At 36.2% G+C, this 16449-nt stretch overlaps 1 protein-coding gene across 7 annotated transcripts in view; it reads right to left on the bottom strand.

Moving 5' to 3' along the window:
- LOC109048798 (Nance-Horan syndrome protein-like) overlaps window positions 1-16449 on the bottom strand; it is a 90214-nt gene that overhangs the window by 19066 nt on the left and 54699 nt on the right. The window contains exon 1 of one of the 7 annotated variants that reach the window (XM_042713653.1): window positions 6811-7019. The exons of the other annotated variants lie outside the window; for them this stretch is intronic. Coding sequence (XP_042569587.1) covers window positions 6811-6847 — 37 coding nt within the window. The 5' untranslated portion in view covers window positions 6848-7019. Of the gene's footprint in view, window positions 1-6810; window positions 7020-16449 lie in introns of those variants that run through there. 7 annotated transcript variants of the gene reach the window in all.

The following is a 16449-nucleotide window of genomic DNA, read 5'->3' as shown; positions in this document are numbered from 1 at the left end:
AATTTTGTTAGATTTATGCTTCATCATACCTCCTCTTGATTATATCAGCAAATCTGTGAAACAATAGTCTTCAGCTGGTTAAAAATGTAGACCTAGTCACTCAGAATGAGACCTTTAACTCAGTAGCCAAAAACTAAACCTGCTCTAATGACTTCCTCAAAAGCTCAGAGAAGCTGCAACTGGTTTGAAAAGCAAATAATAGATCTATCTATCTATACATTTTAAAATTAAATTATAAATATAAAGAAGTCATTTATTATTTAATATTTTTAATCGTACATACCCAATATACTTTCATCATGAACCCCTAAAGAGAGGTGTAATGCGGTTGTGGTTGAAAAGTAAATGCATGTGCTTTGTGATTAAACATTTTGCAGACACACACACACACACACACACACACTCATTCATTGTCTCAGTTATGAATAGATATAGAGTATCTGTGTGTCTGGCTGGGATGCTGCAGGCACTTTTCACTATGTGAATGCGAGTGAATAGACGTACAGCTTCTTTCCTCTTGCCGTCATTAGCACACACCGGATTAATGCAGAGCAATCTAGGTCACAAACTCAGTAGAGCACAACTCTGTGTCTGTGTTATCTCTGTGTGCACCCCTCTAAGACTAACACCCAAACACACACACACTTCAATATTTTGCACACTTTATAGCAAAGTAATATTTTAAGATGCAAATACTAAGCAAAAAGTTCTTTAAATCTCTATAAGTGTTCAATAAAGTAAAACAATTTGCCAATGTGAACATTTACATTTAGATGTATGCATTTGCCCAATGCTTTTATCCAAAATGAATTAAACTTGTCATTCTCCAACAACTATTTCACAACCAATTGAAAGTTTGGTGTCAGTAATTATTATTACAAATAATCCTAGAAAAAAAAAAAAAAAAAAAAACTGTTGTCAACATTAATCAGAAATGTATCTTGAGCAGCAAATCAGCATATTAGAATGATTTCTGAAGGATCATGTGACACTGAAGACTGGAGTAATGATGCTGAAAATTCTGTTTTGCATCACAAGAATAAAATAGAAAACAGTTATTTTAAAATATTTCACAATATTACTGTTTTACTATATTTTTGAATAATAATTTCAAATAAATGCAGCCTTGGTGAGCAGAAAATTCTTCTTTTAAAAATAAAAAAAATCTTACTGACTCCAAACTGCAATACATTTTTTTCAGTATTTCAAAGTTTGTCACCAAATGAATTACTTATCATCCCAAAAATGACAACCATCACTTTTAAATATGATCCACTGATTCACCTCAACATGACATCACCCTAACAAAACCTATTTGACAGACCTCTTCTGAGATAATGCATCATGGACCTTGTTTACACCAGACGAGTGGCGTCTGCTAAGCATTTCCTCCAGTACCTGCTCTGTGTCGTCCTGGATTCGTTCAGCCTCTTCTGTACACCAACCCTGCTTTCCTTTGTGGCTTTGCCAGATTATTCCTCTCATTTTTGCCATCTGATGATTTCTCCCATCTGGGACTAGATACAAAGGTTTCATTTAAGGGGAATATATATCTGGAAGCGAGCTGGACTGTGGTCCTGGACCAGCTCTGGGTCTTGATCAAAGGCGCCTGACTGTGAAGATGAACCGTCTCTCAGATGTAATCACTGCCTTTCACTGTGAAAAATAAAGCTTCCAGAAACTATTTCACATGTCATAGGAGAACCTGTGGTTCAGAGAAAAACCTGCTTCAAAGAACCCAGGGGGGCCAAACTAGTCCTCTAGAACCAATACACTGATATGAAAAACGTAACATCAAGAACTTTCCTCCAAAGAACCTCCAATTCAGTATCACTATTAGTAATAAAGGTTTCAAATGGGGGTTTTCACAGCAAAACCATAAAGGAACCATTTTTGTCTCTCTAAAGATCCTTTGAGTGATCAATTCTTAAAATAACAATTTTTTACCTCATTGTGAAGCAGATTTAATAATCTGAAGAACCTTTTTCCAGTATAAAGAACCTTTTGTGGAATGGAAAGGTTCCATGGATGTTAAAGTCCGTGGGTCGGTAATAATTTTTTATGTTTTTGAAAATCTTTTCTGCTCACCCAGGCTGCAGTTATGTCAATAAAAATACAGTAAAAACAGTAATATTGTAAAATATTATTATAATTTAAAAGGATTGTTTTCTACATGAAAATGTTAAAATGTAATTTATTTCCGTAATGCAAAGCTGAATTTTCAGCATCATTACTCCAGTCTTCAGTGTCTCATAATCCTTCAGAAATCATTTGTAAAATGCTGATTTGCTGCTCAAGAAACATTTATCATTATTATCAACGTTTAAAAGTGTTTGCTGCTTCATATTCTTGTGAAAACCGTGATGCATTTTGTTTACAGGACACTTTGATGAATAGAAAGTTCAAAAGAGCAGCATTTAGTGGAAACAGAAATCTTTTGAAACATTATAACCATCTTTGCTGACACTTTTGATCAATTTAATGCATCACTGCTGAACCAAAGCAGCAATTTCTTTCAAAAAATAGATCTTACTGATCCCACAGACTGACCGCACATTAGTGTTTACACTGTGTATACTCTGCATTTCTTCCAAATCTGTCACAATCTCGTTCACCATGAAATTAATCAATCTTAACTAGTCTCTGAGAGATCATAAGTCAGGTCAAAAGAGCTAACCTCTGATCTCAAGCTTCATTATGCCAAGCATCCTCAGTGACCTTGAAAAGATGCTTAGTGACCACTGTTTGAGGGATTAATCTGACAATTCTCCAAGAGCATGTCAGTTTCCACTGTTTAACTCTACATGCCAGTATGGATATGGTGAAAATTGTATCTTGTTTTACCGGAATTCACCCTAGTTTGATGTTTATTTACAGTGCCATCCTTTGAATCTTGGGATGAAATGTTCCCATCTATTTGTCCGGGATGACTCTGTGAAAGACTCTGAAAGGTAAGTAGGGTGAAGGGATGGAGACTGGGCACTAAGTGTGGTGGAAAACACGTGGTTTCCAAGTATGCTCCCCAAGGGGAGACCCCCACTGAGGACTGAACTAATGCCCTTCTTGGCTGTCTTTATCCAGACAGACATGGCTCTAGTCAACCATGGTGATCATGGTAGCATCTCAGTATCTCAGCCCTTAAGCCCCTGCAGCTCATCAACTCACCATCAACATGAAAACCACCATTGATGTCCTAGACAGTACCATGCAACTAGACACACACACAAACACAAAATCATACCATGCAACCAAACACCAATGCCAAAGTTTCATCAATGTCTGAGAAAATCTTTTATACCTGAATTAATTGTTTAGTGGGTAGCACTTGTATTCCAGGCATGCTAAACTTTAGATTTCACAAATCTAATTTAATTTTCACATGCACATTTTCATTTTTATTACTGTAAGGCCTTTCCACACTGAGTGCGATGTGAAAAAGTGAGGCGAATCGCCGACGAACGGTGCTTTCACACCATGCACGAAATGATTCTGCTAATTCACTCCTGCACGTTAGGTGGTGCCGACCAACACTGCATTTTTCCTCAGATATGTATCTGGTATATGGATTTAACATCTTAATTAAGATAAACAAAGTTTGGCTCTACACCAGAAACACAAACTATTTATAATGCTTACAAGAATAGGCTACATCCTAAAATATAATTAGAAGTACAATTAGAATCAAGCTACACTTGAAAATGTATTTGCTTACCCACTTTAAACCTTCATTGAGTGCTTGTAATAACTTCCGATTGTGATTTATAGTTGATTTTGATTCTGTAATAAGCAGACACATGCACTCTTTGTATGTTTAATAAAGCTACACTGTTAATATTTGTCATAAACATCCTTTATTGCTTTAAAAAATACCATGAGCTGCATACAAAACACATACAGAAAATAAATGGACGGTGCTCTACTGTGATTACATAATTCAGTGGGGAAATATTAGAGACGTGTTAAAAATGGACGCGCTACTGATCATAATTCACTCGCGCACACCTCGTATATTCTGTAAGAAAACGTGTGAGAGTGGGGAAATATCGGTGCTCTACTGTGATTACATAATTCAGTGGGGAAACACAAAAAGAAGTGTTATTAAAATTATTTCACACACACACACACCCACAAACAAAAACATTTAAAACAAAAAAAAAAGTGAGAATACACCCACACACGCTATTTAAAATCTTGTGCATGTTTTTGTGGTGAAAATACAGAATTGATATGAGCAGACCTACAGCAGAAACAGAGTGTTCAGTTATGTTTGGTACTGTGGAAAGGGTCAAATGGGGACAATGCATAAATAATAAAGTGCATTACCCAGTGCATTAAAAACTAATGCCAATGGGGATTATGACCCAGCGGCATTTTTATAAATCCATTATAGTACAACACAGTAGGAAAGACACAAGTCCTTTTTACCTACACATGCTGAAAATCCCAAAAAATTATATTGAATCTCATGTTGAGATTTATTCAATTTCATTCTTTTGTGTATTAGACTGAAAATATATGCTAGAAATTGAATTTTTCTGCCAAGCAACACTAGATCATCCAGAATTTCTCAAGTTCAGTCAGTCAGTTAATCCAGGATGGGGTAGATGTGCTGGAAAAGGGGGCTGGCAGCTCTCTTCCTAATAGAGCTGTTTGGTTGTTAGTTGTTTAGCAGCATGGGGTAAAGAGCAACCCAGCAGTGATCTCTAACTAGAACAACAGCTCTATCTTTCTGTCCCTCCACAGCTCAAGCACCTCAGTCATCTCAGAGAGAGAAGGGCATTTGTCCATGTGGATCTTTTCAGCAGCTGTTGCACCTAATTGATAAATACCCAAAAGAGTTTCCACGCTAAACTGAGAAAATGAAACAAGAGGGGTGAATTTTACTACTTCAGAACACAGCATTTCAGTGCAAAAAGGGTTGCACATTTTCCAGGTGATCATGGCAGCAGTTATTCATGAAATTATAATTACATATTAGATATTGAGCTTTAGAACTGGCCATAAATCCATTAATTTATTTAGAGAACCAAGAATTAAACAACAAAGACAACATGCAAATAAACACTGCTATCAACGGGCACAGTTAATTCTTAGTGAATTCCCCCTTGTCCACACAAATCAAGAGAAATCTCAAAGGTGGCCAAAACAGGCCATCTACAATGCCTCTATCTGCCCTGCAAAGACAGGAGTAAACAGCTCCTAAACACAATAGAAATGGTTCATGGAGACCACTTGTCTACTGATGGTATCATCTGAGATAAGCCAACAGGCTTATTTTGGCATGAAAAGTTGAGATGGTAAACAGAAAGGGCTTTTTCACTGAAGCTTTTCCTTTCCTGATCCTTTTCCTTGTTTTCTTTGCTATCTTTCCAAAGTCAGTGCTATTCTTCCATCATGTTATCTGTAGACTGAACATGCAAAACTGCCATTTTTAACACCACAGATGGAAAGCTAAGCAGAAGTTGGAGGCCTTGGCGTAGAATCATGGCGGATATTCCCAAACCTCAACTGATTTTCATTTTGGAAATTTAATAGATACTTCAAGTACAACGGAACATTCTTTCTGAACATTTGATGTAGTTACAACGTTGGATTTCATAGCATTCTCAGCAACATCTTAATCTCAGCTCCTTTCCTGTATATATCAAGGATGCAGAATCTGACTTTTATAACCTTTAACACTGAAAAGGGTCAGTGATTTGCAATAGTCTTTGCAACAAGTCTTTTGTTGACAAATAAAATAGGACATCTGGGTGAAATACAAAGCTGGCTGAAAATCAGCAAAGTTGACCTTAACACAGTAGGGATGCACTTATATTTTTAATTGTGTAATAATTATTTTCATGTTATGGCCATCTGATGCCAAAAAAATAAATAAATAGAAGAAGAAGAAGAAAGAAAATATTAGTTGAAATTGTGCATATTTTTATTTGGCTGTCTTTTACATCTTGTTTTAGACGTAAAAATATGTTTTACATCTTTTTATTACACATTCACATTTTTTGATGAATAAATCAGAAACATTAATAAAATTCAATAATGGCTGACATTAAATGGCTGATGCACAATTAAATATCCAATGTCACCCAAACCAATATATCACGCATCCCTATTACAGCCTATTTGCAAGCAAGTGTATAGTGATTTGGTCACTGGCAGTAATTTTAACCACTGTCAGTGTGAATGTACCTTAAGGCTGACCTGTTTCCCAAGCTCAAACCCACCATCTTCAGCCTACAGTCACCCTCTAATCATCATCCACTGGTTGAGACATGAACCCTGAGCCAAGCCCAGACCGCTGACATTCCCCAATCCAAACACACACACCTTCCGACGTGGGAAAGTCTAGCTCTCCAAATTTAAGCCATTCATTTCAATGACACCACACCTCGCTGACGACCACCTCCCGCCCCTCCTCTTGGGTCACAGCACATTTGGTATCACCACAACTCAAATGTTTGGGTTTACTTACAGAAGAGCATAAAGAACTAAAGTGTGCCAGTTCAGCAAATCTTCCAGGTACACATCACCACAACCACACAATGCCATTAATAAGTTCATTGAGCCACAAAAGAGGCAAAGTAATGCATATTTTACATTGTAAATATGATGCAAAAGTATATTTAGCAACATTCAAAGGACATGAGTTCACATAAGTCAGAGTTTCTAGGCTATAAAACAAACTACATCCAGGCAAAAGATTGCAAAACAAGGTTTGACAGTTATGGATTAACTCTAAAACATAAGAAGCCATTAGAAGCTACAAAGTGTAATTTAAGAGGTAACTATGACAGGAAACATCTACTGTACCTTTAGACCTCAACGGCATGCAGCATCCGAGAGCCATGACTATAATAGAGCGTCTCAGCCAAGCTGGTCAGCCAGGGATGAGCATGAATCTATCTTTCCTCTCATTTTTTTCTCGTGTTTTCATTTGACTTTCTTCAGCCCCCTAGGGCTTGTTCATCACCCCATTTCTCTCTCTCTCTCTCTCTCTTTCTCTGACTGACTGTGACCTCAGGCTACTTTCAGCTCAGCTTTGCTACAACATCTGCAACACCCCATCCCCCCTCAATCTCCACCCTGTTACCCTAGATGTCCTTTACCCCCCATAGACAGTGCACATGGTTCAGTCCAGCCACAACTTGGGCCCCTATAATCCCTTTATGCTTCACTGGAGTGGTCCAAAGGGAGGAAGCACAGGGTCACTAATCCACATTGCTGCCAGTGGGACACTGGACAGTTAATGCTGTTAGTTGCACAGGCTCATGTATGCATGTTTGATTCAGAATGAATGGCAATTCAAAGCAACTATGAATCAATATCAAAGAAATGTAATATGCAGAGACAATGATGCCAAGTTGACATTCCAATGCTTGTAAACACTGGGGCTCTTTTAAAACTCTCTGTTTCATTGTACAATGTGACATGTCAACTTCTGGCTTAACCAATGGTGCAAGTTTAAGGGCAAGACTACCTGTTTGTCCAAATAATCGTGGACAGAGGTGTTTGGGATATAGTCTTTTTATCAGGATACCCCCATTCACAACATATTCCCTAAACAACAGCAATTACATCTGTATCTTTTTTCCTGCACACCACACTAAAGTAAATGTATCCTGTCTACTGACAATACTGTAAAGAGCCACCCGTGAAACGACCCGTAAAACAAGGACTCCATCTTCTTATCGGCCTGAAGGCACCAGTATGCAATTTACAACCTATTGTTTTCAGAAACAAATCAAGGTGGAAATCGATCAGTTACTATTGTAAATGGGTTGTATTTACTAGTTGTGGCTAGTGTACTAACAGACTCATATATAGGCCTCTGTGTGTTATGTTAGCTGGTACACCAATCACTGCTGTGTCATGCTAGTGTAGAAGATTCAGAGAGGAGGCAGATGGTAAATTGCTACAAACCAGGCCTTTAATCTAGAACACATGACAGAACAAATATAAATAACATCTACGTAGTGTTTCAATTGTTTCTCCTAGATGGCATTAAGATTAAATCGAGAGCAAATGGACACTTTCGGCTGATGTCCCCTGCTTTCCTTGAGCAAAAGACCCCAGTAATCTCAGATGTGTTTCAGAAGAGATCAATAATGTGTCAAAGTTGGAGGGCTTCCAGATCTCAAACTGTATTTAGGTTTGCCAAGACACCAAAAAAGATTTCAATATGAATTCAAATATACTTAAAAAACATTTTCACATTTTTTTTCACAAAATTTTTTAATCTAAACTGTGCTATCCACATTCATTTTAGGATTACTAACCCATTAAATTTTACAAGAAACATCTAAAAACAAAGTTAATAGATTTCTCCTGAGATATAAAAGGGCAACCTCTGAGCAATGACATATTCTTCTGGAGGGTCTCAATTGCAAAAGTATTGCTGACTAAATGAGAGGAGATTTCATTTACAAGGCTTTGACACATTTCTCAGAAAGACAAGGACACTTATTCTGTGCTGATTACACACACAATTACAGAGAAAGAGAGCGACAGACAGAAATACAAGCCTCTGTCTTAATCTCCTCTAATCCGACTCACTCTCAGCCTCTGCTGACCTTGGTGCCATCATGGCCAAATGCTGGAGTGAGACCACAAGAACAGTGTTTAAACACACAAAGACCTCACAGAGCCATTACACCTGGGACAAACGAGGCGGAGTTTATAAAGAAGGAAGTGCATGCATGTGTGTTTAGAAGTTCAAAATTCCTTGCATCAGCAACGATTGTACAATGTTGCATTTTGGTTGTTACACTGCAGTTACAATGCAGAGCAATGTATTAAAACTTTGGTAACACTATTTTAAGGTGGCCTTGTTACACATTACATGTACTTACTATTATAATAACCATTAATTATGCACAAGTACATGCAAGTAACCGTAAACCAAACCCTAACCATATAGTAAGTACATGTAGTGAATTAATATTTCTCAGCACTTAAATATATAATTACACTGAAACAAGGACACCTTAAAATAAAGTGTAACCAAAACTTTCTATAAACCACACCATAATTAAAAAAAAATAACATAACCAAACCATGACATGCAGTTTGTGCATTTAGAAAATAAGTTTATTATGCTTACCAAGGCTACGTTTTTTTTTTAAATCAAAAAGTAAAATAACATTGTGAAATATATTTAAAATAAATATTTTAAAATAAATTTAAAATAACTTTTCTATTACTCCAGTCTTCAGTGTAACATGATCCTTCAGATAACATTCTAATATGCTAATTTGGTGCTTAAGAAACATTTCTTAATATTATCAATGTTAACCAATCATGGTAACCAGTCATGCTGCTTAATATTTTTGTGGAAACCATGATATCTTTTTTTTTTTTTAAACATTTATTTGAAACAGTAACATTGTTACGTTCTAAATGCCTTTACTGTAAGTTTTGATTAATTCAATGTGTCCTAGGGTACCACTAAAATAAAACTTTTTATGAAATTAAAATTATCAAACATAAAAGCTTTTTTTAAAAAACCCTCAAAAAAGCATCATCAAAATAGCAATATTAAAATTTACAAAATCTCAATTAAACAAACTCAATTAACCAAAAACTATATTATTGCTAAAAACTATATTTTTAAACATAACCATGTCAAATATATGTTGGTGATGGTGAATATAGGATCAGGTTGGAACCATAATGTGGTTTATAAAATATTCAGAGAGGATTTGCTAACAACGTCAAAACAATGTTTTTGCAATGTTACGAAAATACTTCTGTCAAATTAAGTATGCAGAATAAAAATTTTAGCACAACATTTTTATTGCAATATAGTTGTGTTAGCTGGGTACTAGATGTAGTTCTTCTTCCTAGGATGGCCATAAATGATTCCTCTAAACCACACGGACAGAGAAAAGTAAGACTGAATGAATGAGATGGAGGAAAGGGAGGAGTTTTAGTCTCAGACAGCAGTTGCTGGGTTACCTTCATTCTGAAACAAAGCCAAGTACTCCTACCAAAATGTGATTAAATCCAAGTCAGCCTGCACAAAAACACACACACACACACACACACACACACACGTCAGTGAGACATAATGCTGGTGGGTCTAATTCATCACTGTTACCAAAATGTGATTAACTTTTCAACACTCTTGACGCTGTGTCCTGAAGTCAGCATGTTTATATTTAGCTACCCGAACATTTGAAGGTAACTCTATCGCCCCCTTGAGTACTGAGGTTTGTTACTGCACACCTGCGATTTAAGCACTTGCAGTATATAGTCATAGTTTCTACCTATTTTATTGAATATCTCCACCATGATCTCAGCACAGGAAGAAAAGCTTTCCCTGTAATTCTCTCTGTCTTTCTCCTGATCTTTTGCTCCTTCCTCTGTGATGAAGCTCTTTGATCTGCTCCAAGTAGGTGGAGCTCATAGATCATCCTGGAATGTGATTGTAGGTTTTATAAAGCCTGAGTCTGTCAGCTGCATCCATGACCGCTACAGACGCCCCTGAAAACTACAGTCATCATCATTACACGCCTTCAGGTCTACCTTCCTGAAGACTACAACTTAACAAAACACAACACCCCCCCACCCCGAAAATATATGAGAGAATTTCTATAAGACAACAAGATCTTTCCTGTGAGCAAATGTATGCATACTATTTTTTTAAAGTATGCATTTGTACCATACAGTATAATGCATGAATACTACAATGCATAAATGTTTAAAACAGTCTTCTAGGTAGATTCTATTCAAAATATTACTGAAGCAAAGTTGATTAAATTTCCCATCTGTGATTCAAATCTCCCAAAGAGGAAGCACAGGATGTCTTTTCTCCACTCTCTTAAAATAACACTGGATCTAGGGACCTGGTTCTCCTATCCAGCGCTGAATTGCAGTGGTTTAGTGTGTGACATACTGCCTGACCGCTAAAGCTAAGAGCACACATTGATGGTATTTGTGTGCTCCGTAAGAATGAATTAGGCCAAAACTGTGTGTAGTGCTGACTGGATTAAACTATATATTCATAACGTCTCGTTTACATTAGCAGGACGCCCATACCGAATCATTAAAAAACCAAGTGATGTGGTTCACAAGACATTTACTTTCTAAACCAGTGCCTGTAAGACTGCAAACTGAACTCACTAACTTCATTAGACATTTCGGTCAGAACGGTCAAAGTGCATCAGCATCAGCTTGCTTTAAAATGTGTGTGCTTTGCCACCATGAAAAGAAAATTAAGAATGTGGCATTTTAGAAAGTGTGTGAAGAATTTTGCTTTTAATTTATTTGCGTAAAAAATCAGTACATTTACATATTACAATAATTTGCAATATGTAACACAACTTGATTCAAGTCTGTACCCTGGACACTTATGCAATCCAGATTGTGTTTAATTTTTCAGCATGTGTACTATGACAATGCACTTGTTGTGATGTCTCAAGGTAATTGCATACTCCATTTTTTGGCTATTAAATAAGATGAATACTTAAAAATTAAGTAATTTTCAGATTCATGAAGCTCAATACTTACAGATAATTACAAGGTGAAAATCTATTCAAATGAGCTTTAAAAGGAACCAGGAAAGGAATATTCTGAGTTAAATGTGTTTAAAGTTCAGTACAGTACAGCACAGTGCCTGCAACACCAAATACATGGGTTTGATTCTCAAGGAATGCGTGATGAATTATGGACAACGCAATACTTCAATACAATGTAAGTTGCTGTGGATAAACGAGACTGCCAAATGTAAATGTAAATTGAACTCTATCGACCACGTCTGATTATCAATAAAATAAATAATAAAATAAACTCATCCCTCAGCCATCAGCAAGATATCAGTGTATTTAACCCAATAATATGATTTCTTGCTGTACACTGACTAGATTGTCTGATAAAAAAACTGAGTGTTGCTTTCTCGCACAAAACCCACTGCAATAATACCAGCACAGTTATTTTAGAATTGCTGAAATACTACTACAGTTTTTATTAATATATTTCCTGTTTTCATTCATTTCAGTTAAAGTTTTAAGAATTTTTTTCTCATTATTTTTTTGAATAAATATTTTTTGAAGAAAGTCTATATATTTTTTTTATTAGTTTTTATTTCAGTTTTAGTTTGAATTATTTTACTACATCAAGTAAAACCAAATAAAAATGAATGAGGAAATTAATGAAATGAAAAAAAAAAAGAAGTTTTCTGGGTTTATTTGAAGTTTTAGCTAACTGCACAGCAAAAAAAAAAAAAAAAAACTAAGATTATCAGAGAAAATACTATTTCAGTTCTTCTACTTCAGAATTTCATGTTAAATTCAATGTTACTTGTCATTTCTTTGTAATAATTTGTGAAATTTACAAGCATTTTCTGAGTGAAGTGTATAATAACCCTGTACCAGGGTGTTGTTATGTGGTTGCTAAGGTGGTCTGGGTGGTTGCTAGGTGGTTGCTTACTGACAACCATCAAATCTCTGTGATATTCTGATCTCTGCATGTGGCTCAGGCCCCACCTATAATGTAATTTCATGACATTTTCTCCACCCGTTCTTTTGTCTGACAAACAAAATTCAGTCTGATCATTTGACAGGGTCTGGCATCCGTAACAGTAAAAGCCTGGCAGATGGCCATTGCAAAGTTTCTCTCTTACACACACACACACACACACACACACACACACACACACACACACACACACACACACACACACACACACACACACACACACAGCAGAGCTGGACCTGAAGAACACAAACTCAAACTCATCAAAAAGCACTTATCCAGCCCCTGAAGAAACTTTACCAAACTCAGAGATCCATTCACGGTCTTCAAAACTCACCAGACCCCCTGAAAACAACAGGTCCGATGGACACTTTCACTTTCTCAAAAAAAAAAAAAAAAAAAAAAAAAAAAAAAAAAAACCAATAGTTTTCCTTTACAAAACCATAAATCAGCAGAAAGTGTTGCAGACCCTCAGAGCAGCTGTCTAATTTCAGAAGTGAACACAAACCCCAGAGTCCCTGAGAAAAACACTTTTCAAAGGCTGACAGAAGGAGTCGGACGAGCAGCGTTCGCTAAAGTTCAGACGCAGAACTCATGTTTATCCAGCTGTGATGTATTACTCTGTGCTGCGGTTTACTCGTGAATATTTTCCACCTTCAGAGTTCATGACTGCACTTCACTGGTACTATTGCTCACACTTACAGTTAGTAATGTGATCAAACCCCTAACACTAATTAAACTTAGGCATGTAACATGGATCATACTGTTTCATGTGTCATGTGAGTTCAGGGCAGGAGATATACTGCCCTCTAGTGCTATATAGGTTAATACCTATTTACAGGTAAATACATTTCATAGAATATCCACAGCCAGGTTAAGAACAATATCTCAGACTACTGTGTATCTGAAAATAAATATTTTAGTAAATTGATATACCTCGTTCTATAACTGGGTACATTTAACACCAACAAACCTTGACAATTCAAAACTGAACAATTAACATCTTATTTACAATCAGGGTCACACTTTAGTCTGGGGACCATTTCTCACTATTAACTAACTGTTAACTATGACTTTTGCCTCAATAAACTTCTAACTTCTAAAGGTTGTAAGTTTAGGTAAGGGGAGAATAAAGGGATCTAAAATATGGTCATGTAGAATAAGGTATTAATATGTGCTTTAAAAATACTAATTAACAGCCAATATGCTAATAATATGCATGCTTATAAGCAACTAGTTAACAGTGAGAACTGGTCCCTAAACTAAAGTGTTACCACAATAGGTTATTTTAGACAAAACACTGAAAAAATGAGAGGACAAAAAGTCCACCACAGAAAAATATAATAATGTCATTTATAGCTCAAAAGGTGTGGAACCCTGAATATTATATTCTGCCATATGTATTCACTTAACACTGTGCTGTACTTACTGTACCTTTAAGAAATATTTTTATTGCACATTGTCTGTGTGATTCCTGCAGGGTCATTCTTTTGTGGTCTGGATCAGAAACACATACACACGCATGCACACATTGGACCTCATTTATCTGTACCGCCCGGGGTCACAGACATCACCTCCTACATACTGCCCACGATGACAGGGCCTAATGGTAAGAGAGTCGGACTCGTAACCCGAAGGTTGCAGGTCCGGGAGGAATTGTCAGTGGGTGGAATGAATAACCAGCACTCTCTTCCACCCTCAAGACTGAGGTGAGACCCTTGAGCAAGGCACCGAACCCCCAACTGCTCCCCGGGTGTGTGTTCACGGGTGTGTGTGTGTGTGTGTGTGTTCACTACTGTGTATGTGCACTTGGATGGGTTAAATGCAGAGCACAAATTCCGAGTATGGGTCACCATACTTGGCCACAAGTCACTTCGCTTCACTACATTCACAGACTCGACCTTCGACCCCCAGCCACCTCATTACAGCACTCCTAACAGAGGCAGAGCTCTCTGATCTGAGGCAGACTGACCCGAGGGAAAAGGTCAACTACTGGCCATGCTGATTTTTCTGTAATTAGGCTCAATGCTGGAGACCCCCTTTTGAATTCAACTAAGCAGAGGTCGAGTTTCATCCAATCACCATTAAGCTCATCTCCACCTGAATACCTCATTCAGCCAAACCAGGGTCCAAATTACTGGGGGTTTGGGGGTCTAGCTACCTAAAATAGGAGCTGAACCAATTCAAAGGATGTGAAAACAAATGTTCTGCATATAACTTAAATGAAGATGTTATTAAATATCATGTTACTAGATTAACATATCACAACTTATCTCAACAAAATGTTATTGTTGTGTTTTTAAGTCTCAGATATAGTTATCTAACTGTGTTTGCTTACAGTTCAACAGAAAATCTACCCGCATCTGGATTTTCACAGGCCTTTAAGTCAAAGTACCAGAAGTTACAGACGCTGACGGAGATCCATTTGGCTGGAGGTCTGGTGGAGTTGTTTTGGAGAGAGAGAGATGTTATTGAGAGCAGACCTCCGTCATTGCTTCACATTCATTCATGCAGACTGTCTGCCAATCCTGTAACTGCTGTGTTTTGTGAGCGATGCAGGTTTGGCGGGATCAAGGGCCTTTTAGATCTGAGCGAAGCTTTTCTTAGTGTGTGTTCTCTGCAAAAAAAAGTTCATTTTAAAAATGATTTTTATGACCCATGAAATGTTGAACAAGCCATGAGAAAGGAACTCATTTGGTCTTACAATCTCCAAGAACAACTTGCTAATCTCAGTGTAGTCGTACCAACACAATGGCCACGAAAAACAAATGCAGCCCTCGTGAATGAATAAAGCATTAGCTTTGGCTTGAAACAACACAAACATTCTGTTCTGACGGCAGAAACACATTAATGAATCATCAAAAACGTACAAAAGAAAGTCAACAAGACATTGATTATACAGTAAATTTGGTGGACTAAGCATGTAGTCCTCTGTGAATTAATTATGAATAACGTCAATGTAATTAGCAATGCTGGCTATTGGCTAACCACAAATGCTAAATATTAAACTTTAGCAAGTTGGCTATCCTGCTCGCTTGTGCTACAGACATGAAAGATACCTCAAAACAGTGATGCGGCGGACATTGTAGGTCACGTGACATTGCAAACATTAACAGTCCACATATGCACACATGGTACATAAATTTAATACCACAAGTATTTTCAAAGTACTTTTTGTAATGTAAGTTCACGCTGATATCATGTTTTTTGGATATGGTACCATGGTAATACCATGTTTTTTAGACACACGCCACCAAAGAGTACCAGAGTATAATTGGTAGTACCTTGGTGTACCCTGTAAATAAATACCATGGAACAAGAATTATGTCCTATATGCATTTATATGCATTCCAAGGTACTTTCAAGAATACCACATTATTAACAATGTCATTTTAGTATAATTTAAATACTATTAATATTATACATTTACATTATTTTATACATTTTTATACATTAAATTTTGTACAAATATTTTGAATGACTTTTTCTTTGTATTTTCAGTTTTTATTTTACATTTATATTATGTAATATTGTTGTGCTTTTGCCATTTTATTATTATTATTATTAAATATATTGTTTTAATTTATTTCATTATAAAAAGTACCATGGTATAATTGGTAGTACCTTGGTGTACCATATAAATAAATATGATGGGACATGAATTATACAGAAATTTTGTACTGTATAAATTTACATGTCATTCCAAAGTATTACCATGGTATTACCAGTGTTATTTTAGTAATATTTATATAATATTATAATATTTATTAATGTTTTATTGAATGTATGTCATATTGATTTTTTTTTTATATTTCAATTTATTTTATTATTATTATTTTTATTATTATCTTTATTATTATTTTTTAATAGTAGTAGTATAGTTTAAATAGCATAGTTTTATTATTATTATTATTATTATTCAGTTTTATTTTTAGTAATTTTAGTACTTCAATTTAAATGTATATCAGCTAGTCACCA

Source organism: Cyprinus carpio, chromosome A23 (genome assembly GCF_018340385.1).
Source record: "Cyprinus carpio isolate SPL01 chromosome A23, ASM1834038v1, whole genome shotgun sequence".
NCBI lineage: Eukaryota > Metazoa > Chordata > Actinopteri > Cypriniformes > Cyprinidae > Cyprinus > Cyprinus carpio.
Note: the sequence above shows the minus strand (reverse complement) of the source record. Positions and strands in the feature narration are given on the sequence as shown.